Source organism: Tauraco erythrolophus, chromosome 15 (assembly GCF_009769465.1).
Source record: "Tauraco erythrolophus isolate bTauEry1 chromosome 15, bTauEry1.pri, whole genome shotgun sequence".
NCBI classification, from domain to species: Eukaryota; Metazoa; Chordata; class Aves; order Musophagiformes; family Musophagidae; genus Tauraco; species Tauraco erythrolophus.
This window is the reverse complement of record NC_141479.1, coordinates 13,095,688-13,105,329: the sequence shown is the minus strand read 5'-3', so window position 1 is coordinate 13,105,329 and position 9,642 is coordinate 13,095,688. Positions and strand designations below refer to the sequence as shown.

The following is a 9,642-nucleotide window of genomic DNA, read 5'->3' as shown; positions in this document are numbered from 1 at the left end:
AATAGGCTGCTTCCAATTTTTAAACATTGAAAACAGGCTCCAATTTACAGAATGAGTTCAAGCAGTGATTTCCACAGCAAGGGCTCAGGATCTTAAAGAGATGAGTTTTACAAAAGAGATCCCAGGTCCTCTGAGGGAGAAAGTAATACAGTACATGGCAGAGCACCCAGTAGATTGCAAGCTGTTTAGTCCCAGTTGGAAGACTAGTTCTTACTAGGACAACCTCATATTACTCTTATTAGCAGAGTTAATATTTTGGGCTAAATGCTCCCCATTTATGATTACTTACAAGTTAGACTACTGAGGTACACAACGGCCATTTTCACTCTCCAAACACACACAGTATGCAAGTCATTGGCCTAAAAACTGGCAAAAAGTACAAGACTTTATTAAAAAAGTAGGTCATAGAAAGTCCAACGCAGAACAGCAGAGACTAGAGTTTTTAGAAATTTGTAAACCGTGTTTTCTTGCCGTCATCTTAATGCATTGCCCTGAAACTTGCCTCTAAAGGTGCAGTGATAAGGCAGCCTACTATGCAATTCTCATTCCCTGTTCAGCAAACAAACGTAAAAACCCTGCAGACTTGAACAGACAATAAAAGCTCCAAACGACAAATTAACACTCCTGGTTTATTGCAGGTGCCATGTTGACAAGTAGCCCAACAATATCTAGCCATTCGGTATTGTAATTATAACTCTACCTCGGAGACACATTGGGAGAGGAACATGAATCCAAAGCGATTTCTGTTTTGGCCTAGAACTTTGTGCTAGAGAAAGAACACACACACGCTGCACAGAGGAGCAACAAAGAGTAGCTATTTGGGATGACTTTAGGCATCATTTGAAGCATATATTAAACTACGTTAATAACCACGCTCCTCACGCTAAACACGTTTGTGGAATCAGCTGTTCCTTTAGAAAGAATGTGGGACATTCAATAACAGATTGAAAAAGCAGTTACAAGTATTCATGCTGTTGTGCACTGGGGTACATGCTGTATAGTACATTTCTTAGCATCAGTCCCAATCAGAAACTGTCCCAACATGTAGGGAGAGCACAAAATCAGAATACCACCAACACAGATTTTGTATATACGTAAACACTTTTAGAAAAGACTTTGCTTTTAGAACAGCACAATCCTAAACGGAAAAGTAAGTAGAAACTGTACTTTTGCAACTTGATCTGATCAGCCAACCTGACAGAAGTCTAAAAACCTGATAGAAGTCTAAAATAAAAAAGAAAAAAAAAAACAACAATGTTCAGAGCTACATTTCTGTGCTTCTGATTAAAAAAAAAATGTTTCTACTGAACGAAGCAAGCCATAATGATATGAAGCCATATTAGATCTGAGGAAGAAATTTTTTACAATGAGGGTGGTGAAACACTGGAAAAGGTTGCCCAGAGAAGTTGTGGATGCCCCATCCCTGGAAGTGCTCAAGGCCAGGTTGGATGAGGCTTTGAGCAACCTAATCTAGTGGAAGGTGTCCCTACCCATGGCAGAGGGGTTGGAACTAGGTGATCTTTAAGGTCCCTTCCAACCCAAACCATTCTATGATTCTATAAATTGGAAATTTTCCCAAAGTTGGAGACATAAGATCATGCTTCAGGAGTGCTGGAGCATCTGTATTAGTAGAAGTAAGAACTATCTCAGATTTTCAAACATGTGAAACTACGATTCCCAAATACAGCCACTGACAACATGGTAAAATGCAGGGCTAAAGATAGTATCAAGGTACCTTACTAGTATAGAAATGACATATTGTGTCTGTCCTCTAATTTAAGATTATTGTGAATTTCTTTACTTGCCATCAATGCAAAAATTCTAAAGAATTAAAGGGCACAAGAAGTCACCAGAGAGATAACAATCTGTCTTCCTTACATTGTTTTGTACAGTTTTGTGTGTCATGCTCATTTAAATCATATAAGCACCGTAGACCATTAAGCATCAAACTAACATGTGCCATGCATTGTTTACTCTCTCGTCCTCTCGCCAAGCTCAAGAGTGCTTAACTCATCTCTGTGTCACTGGAGGATCCTGACTATCGCCATGACTATCTTCCCACAGCTGGCTACAGAGGTTTCCAAGCCAAGCTGCAGACAAGAGCAAGGACTATGATTTTTACAAAGTGCAAAAGGTTACGTTGCAGAGAGTAGTTCCTCCTGGTGGGTGATCAGGGCTTTATCAGACTCAGTGGTTCATGTGAGAAGTGCGTACCCACTTTAACAGATATATATAATTCAATGGTCATTCGAATTAAAAAAAAAAAAGTGGCATTACTAACATAGGAAAATACAAATTTGGATAACATAAAATAGCCGTAAACTTTTATGTGTATTTTAATGGTGTAAGTTAATTTTCAACTTGTGGATTAATTTTATGCATCACAGTTATATAATATTGCACCTTAACCTAAATTTGATATGATCATTTTGATGTTCTTAAATTACTATTTTTCACTTCATAAATTCATTCAAAGGTGTGCTGATTTAGAATAAAAAGCTTGAAAACCATCACACGCCACTGCATGGCGTGCTCCAATTGGGAGCAGGTGGGCTTAGAACTGGGAAGTGCTTCTCCAAAAGAGACTTTGTTAGCTCCCTGTTATCTGTAGTAAAAGTTGTTTTCAAATCAATTTTACCTCAGGGTAAAACATACCTTAAAGCAAAATACTTTGTGTTAGCCTTTATTGAGACAGAAACATCATCTTGGAACATAATGCATTTTCTCACAAATGAAACTACGTTTCAAAAGAATTTTCATTGCGTAGAACTTAAACGTTGTTATTTGTTCTCTCCGTACCACTGGGAGTGTGATGCCCACCTCTGTACCTGCCTGCTACATGAATATTGGCCTGTGCCTCAGTTTCTTCCTCAAAAAAACATTTACATATTTTTAGTCTTAATGATTTTTTCAGGTATTTGCACCTCCCCTTCAGAATAAATGGAAGATTTGTATCATCTGGATTCACAAAAGACATAATTTGATCTTGCCACGTCTAGGAAATAACAGCTTTACGGTAGAGGTTTGCACACTCTATTTTTTTTAACCATCATTGTCCCCCACTACTTTTCAGGCAAAAAAAAAAAATGGATCTGCCCTTATAATTTCTTATAGCTTACGATCCTAATGGTTCTCCCTGAAGATAATAAAACATCACAGTGGTTTTCTAGCATTTTCATAAGGACCGTATCTCAAAGTGACTTACACAGTTCAACAACAACTAGCAGAAACAGAAAGCATAGTATTGCTTTCTGGATGAGAGAGAAGAGGCATTTACCTTTAAGTGACCTTCAAAGTAGAGCCAGTAAAGCAGTGAAAAGTAAAAGAGCTATTTTATGTTGCAGGAACTGTAGAAAACTTTCTTACATACAAAAAGTTGTGAAATCATAGCCAGTGATAGAGAATTGTGTTGAACTAGTAAAAATAGGAATGGTGAACAAGAAAGATACGAAATGGTGTAGACTGTTCAAAGAGGTTTGAAGTTGCCCTAATTATTTTAAACTACATTACAAACTAAACAGACTTTATGGAAGATCTAAACATGTGAAATGCATACCAGGACCAATTACTCTCATAAATGTGCTAATATATTATTTTTTCCTTTTGCATCATTTTCTTGCAGGTAAATTCCTTTTTGATATTTGCAATGGCTGTGTAACCAGTCTGGAATTACAAAAGTTGTTCACAATGACTATGTTTGGTACCACAAAGTAATTATTGCTTAGCTGCTTCTATAATATTTTAACTCTGAAAAAACCAAACAAACAAAATCAGAGAGGAATCCCCACAACTTTAATTGCTGGGAATTCTATGCCATCGTACCTCAAAATTGTCTGAGATGCCTACCAGAAATACAGGAGCCATTTGGGAAACGTACTGCAAGATGTTCTGAAAGTACAAAACAATATGATCAATTATTGGCCTTCAGATTGCAGAGCTGCCAGGTACAAGCGTAGAATCTAAGATTTACTGTACCAGTATGGTGTCAATGCTGGTGATGTTTATAAATGCATTTGGGGCTGCTGACATCTTCCCCTGGAGCAGCTGCGTGAAGAATTGGAAATCATGAACAATTACTCCAAACTGCATGATTTTGCAGCTACAAAGGAAAACAAGAAGGCTCTGAATTAAAAATACTGAAGAGCAAATGAAAACATGACATAGTAGAAGTGCCTGTATTCTTTTGGGTACCAACTTGCACACTAGCCCTCTGTGCCTTTACTTTCAAGAGTAGTGTTTTTCAAGTTGGGCTTGGACTCCTTTTTGCCTTTATTTGGAATGTTTTAGATTGCTTACATAAAGTAACCTGAATACAGCTCTAGTACTCCAGTGAAATTTAAAGCTGATTTCCAAAGTCTTTCTGCACAAAGGTCTTCCTAGCCAACCTTAAAAACTTTCTATTTTAACGAACTACCTTCTATTTTATTTCTCTTTCTCATTATCAGAAAGCCCTACAAAACCATGCAACTAAATGATGTCAGTGTATCCATTTGTGCACTCAGATGCACTTGTCAGAAAACAGTTTCCTTTTATCTACCATCAAAACAAAACCACTTTCAATAGCACTACTGGAGAAACGTGGGGGGGGAAACCAAAACAAACAAACAAAAAACAGAAAACCTTCTTCCAATAATGTAGGAGGTTTTTTTCCCCTCTTTTCTCAGATAATTTTCTGACTTCCTGATCTCCATGAATTTGTTTGTACCCTATAGTAAGTTAACAGATTTTTAACCTAACAAACTAGAATACTTTTACGTAACAAGATCTTTTTTTTTTTTTTTTTTCCCAATTATTTGCTCAGTATGTTTTAGATGGTGTGGCTGGTCACTAGCGTTCCATTGCATATGTTGTATTGTACAGTTAATGTACCAAAACAAAAAAATACATACTCTTCCTTGCATAGAGATTCCCCAACTCCTTTTTAAATTTTGTATCAGGCAGCTACTGCTTGAATGTTTATGGACATCAAACAAAATAGCTATTTTGAGTAGTCAGTGAAAGCTAAACACCTGTTGCTTGCTGGCATTGCATTTGCAGTGACCGCTCTCTCCTCAGGTGTACCCTCAAAACTTTTGGACTAGGCAGGGGTGATCCTGTTCAGGTATGACAAGCGATGACACTCCCACCAGCATCCTCACTTCTTGTACAAATATGTTTTGCACAGGTGAATATTAGCATGGCCTGAAACTCTATTTTTCTTAAGTTACAGGACTTAGGCTGGCGTCATCTCTCCTTTGAGGGTACGAAATTTGTGTTCATGCATGTGTGTATGCATAAAGATAAAACAAACCATAGTACACTATCGAAGGACAAGATAAAATCACTCTTTTTCTCCTCTTCAGAAGACGAGTAATTCAGTTTTCTACTCAGCCCCCAAGAAGTGCTGGGAAGTGGCTTCAAGCTTTCAACTGAGGAGCCAGTCAAAGATTCAGCTTCCTGCACAGAGCTGCAGACCCTACTATATAGGATTTAATGTCTCCGCAAACCAAACCTGAGTTTATATCTCTGTAAATTTACCCACGGGTTTATTAAGATTATTAAAAAAAAAAAATCCTTCCTCTATTAGACTGAGTTCCTACCCTTAACTGTCAAACTGGAAAGGGATTGAGAGTTATACTTGCAGCTAAGCAGCCCTTAATCCAGTCCTTCAGGTTTATGCAAGATAGCAGATCGGATAGGTGCCTCGGAGATATGGTACCCTTGGGATTTCCTTGGTATGCTTCACCTGGACCTCATCTTCCTCTTACAGTATTTAAATGATCAGCAACAACAGTATAGGAAATATTTGAGTCAGAACGTTTTCACATCTGACAAAGAGGGGAGGGTGTTTTCATCCGCCCAGGGCTTTCAAAAGCAGGAAGATTGACTTTCAGTGGATATGTGGCTTTGTGACTCAGGAAGGAGTTGCTTGTTAGACGAAGTCATCTGTTGTTTCTTTTCTCCTTTCAGATGAACAGAGCATTCTGCCATGTAAAAAAGAAGAACTACAGTGTGGTGACGGACTCTGCCTCTTAAACTGGCTGCGCTGTCGCTATAAGAAGGACTGTGGCAGAGACTACATGTCCATCAAACTAACGTGCTCAAGTGAGTTACCCTTCACTTTCCTAAATCATGACACAATGTCCTACGAATGTGAATCCATTTTCTCACTGAATCCGTGTTTGTAGAAATACCCTGTTCTAAACATTAGATTTGATCTAGTTTTGTTGTTGCAAGGATATGGATATTTAGAGGTTTATTTATTCATATGGCTAAGTCACTTATGCTGTATGCTGATTTCAAGCAGAATAGTAGACAAATCAGCAGTAGTGGGAATGGAAGATTTGGTCGAGCTCAAAATGCATTAAGCTAATGTATTTTGAAGGCTGCTGCTCTGAAATGCCAGTTGAGGGGGAGAAAGGACAAAAAAAAAAAGCCTAAAAAAGTCGTCATTGCCGGAAACAATTAGACACTGGCAGCTCTGTAGAGCTGTGACTGCTGGCCAGACACTCCACATTTGGAAGTGTTAATGTGAATAAACGAACTGCCAGCTGATTAAAATAATACTTGGGCAGGGAAGAGGTAAGAAGTACTGTCAAGTCAGAGATATCCAGTGTATTTAAAGGAGTCATAGGGTAACATCCGTAAACAATGCAGATCGTTTTAGCACCAAATTTGTTGCAAATAACTTGAAAGATGAGTTTGAGAATTTCCAGTGAACAAAAGTGTGGTGTAATCTCAGCAATTGCTGTTTAGTAGCAAACTTGGTGATTTAACTATCTCAGCTTTTTCTGGTTTTACTTTTTCCTGGTTATGCTTACTTGTTCATTTCAAGCTACAGTTTCAACTCTGAAACCTTCCTTTTAACACACCCATTTTGTAACTGGCAACATCTAAGAGGGGAAATTACTTTCAGACTTCTATTCTGCATGGTACAAGCAGGGTGGATCACATACTGCTGTCACTAATTACTTGCCAAAAATATTTGCAGACGTAGGGTTTTTAGTTAACACAACATTGTACGCAGAAGAACGTAGCTGCAATTTTTAAAGACCAGAAGTTGCAAAAGGGAGAGCAGATTGACAGCTACTAGCAATACACTTCAGATGAAAGTAAACCAAAAAATGAGTTTGAGGAGTGAGCCTACTACGTCCAATCCTCTAATTGGCATTCAGATGCATGGAGACAAGATAGAGCTAATCCACAGTAAGACCCTCAACACCAGCAGTTTAGTCTGACAGATTTGTGTCTGTCACAACCCACCACCTGGCTTTACAGTGGAGTTCAAACACTCTGCAATACAAGCACTCTGTAGAATTGATCATAGTCCATTAAGTAAAGCAGGATTCGGGTCAAATCCATGGAGCACAAAAGATCATGGGTTTATAACTGAGAATTCAGAAGGGCTACAGTTAACATGCATGGGAGGACACACAAGACCTGAATTTAGGCAAGACCTCAGATTCTTATGCTCTTAATTCCTAATCTAATCAGTGCTAGATGTGTGGTTTCATTTTTTCTCTGAAAAAACATATTGGAGGTGGTCAAGGAAGATTTGATGGAAAGACATTGTTTTGATGATCTTGCATCTTGCCTGGATCACATGAAAACCTTTCAGCAACTTACATCACACACAAGTATGCATTATTTTCTGCCTTTCAATAAGGTGTGCATAAAATAATTAGTGAGTGCATAAAATAATTAGTGAGTGAAAACAAATTCTTTTTAATATATGTAATTATATATTTTTTTCTAAATGCAAAGCTGCCAATTCAATGCTAATAAGAAAAAATCACAACAATGACAGCTGACAAAGAGAGTCAAATAGTCACAGGTTTGCTGTGAACACATTACAATAGTTAAGAGCTTAAAACCACAAACCAACAGATCATTTGCAATGATTACAGAAGCACACACAAATCAGAAATTGCCTAGAGGAAAAATTCATTCTTTTTCAATGGAAAAACTGATTTGCTGTTCACAACTGAACCTGAGAGCAGAGTGTTATCCAGCGAGGCACTAATATCTGTCACTTTATGAATACTTCACAGTCACAGAATACGGTGCCAAAGCACCTCTATCATGTCTTGGTTTTGCTGAATAACAGCAAGACCTGTTAGAAGATCAGCACCGCAGGAGGAGTCCCCGAGCGGGCTGCATGGGTCCGGGGCACGGCAGTGGAGCACCCCGAGCAAGAGCTACTCGAGGTGCTGCTGTTGTTCCACTTGGCTTTCATGGACACAAACAAGACACAGTGGTTTACTTCCGTCAGACAGAAGGCACGCTGCAATTCCCCATTCCCAGAAGACTGAGATCAAACACCAAGAAGCAGACTAATGATAGAGTGAAAGGGAAATGACTTTCAAATCACATCCTGCTCACTGTGTCATTAATGCCTAACCTAATATTCTGGATTCACATACTTAGGTGTTGTGACGGAATAAAATTATAACCTTTTGTTTTAGCATTTATAAAGTCAGATACAATAGTGTCTGTAATGGGAGCTCACTGTACCAGTAACCACCACCATGTATCAGCTATGCAGGTAAGCAGGATTCAGAAATGGGAAGGGCACAGGAAAAAGAGATGCTAAGAAAGGAGTTCAGAAATAAATACCTAGGAAAGGGGAAAACCAAAACTGACAGCTCTTTCACAACCCATATTACACCAGTTTTCCTCTCATGTATCTCAGCGAAATCTCTTGCGGCCCACTGCTGTAAGAAAAGAATGAGGTCATGGTATTTTGAGGATATCCACCACTATTTTGGGCAGTCCAGTCGCACTGAACTCTTGACATTATTACTTGTCCAGTCATAAGGAAATGGCAGACATTCAATATTTCTTATTTGAGACAGTAAGAAAGATCCCAGAGGGCTTACACACAGAATGGTGATTATAAAGGAATGGTATTTTACACACCCTTTCAGACCTAGGCATGTACAGGAAAAGCTTTGCAGCTAGCCACAGTAAAGTGAATTTTCAGGGAAGAGAAGGAAATCAGGAAAATCTTGAGTCCTCAAAATCAACATCCACACTATCTGCTGAGAGTAAGAACAGACTTTCCAGTGAGGCTATATTCCAGTAGAGATTTCCATCATACATTTGGTATATTGCTACAAGATGGAAAATGTCCGTGTTACTGCTGCAAACTATAGTCTAGTTCTGGGAGGAAGAGCTTCAGCAAGTGTCGGATCAAACAAGAAGAATGCGGGGTAAGTTATTTTGAGAGGAGGAAGTCTGTCTTGGTTTTGCAGCACCTCACACATCCAGTTTCCTAACCGTGGCTTCTAGGCATTGTGGTGATGTAAGTAAAGAATAACAGTATCAGTCAGTGTGTTGAGCCATAGCTCTGATTTCCTGCAAGGCTGTTTATGGAATCACAGTAATCCACAGCAGCTTGACAAGCTACGGGTGTGCATTCATAGACGTGATTCTTACACAACCAGCAGTGTTTGTTTACCAACAGGTGACCTGTGCATACCCATATATAAACACAGCTCTGTAAAAGAGGTGCCTTAACATAGAAAGAAAAAAACAAAGCAGGAATTAATTTCATATTGTAGTGTAATAAGTCCTCACAATTCACTTAATTTTTACCCTCCATAGTCATCTTGGCTTTCAGAGACAAAATAGTTACTTCCTTAGCTTACCCTGGGAGTTTAA

At 38.7% G+C, this 9,642-nt stretch overlaps 1 protein-coding gene across 1 annotated transcript in view; it reads left to right on the top strand.

Annotated features, from left to right (window-relative positions):
* Positions 1–5,957: 5,957 nt before the first annotated feature.
* Positions 5,958–9,642, top strand: part of BEAN1 (brain expressed associated with NEDD4 1) — a 38,677-nt gene continuing 34,992 nt past the window's right edge. Inside the window, exon 1 of the mRNA XM_009982110.2 lies at positions 5,958–6,084. Coding sequence (XP_009980412.1) covers positions 6,060–6,084 — 25 coding nt within the window. The 5' untranslated portion in view covers positions 5,958–6,059. The remainder of the gene's footprint in view (positions 6,085–9,642) is intronic.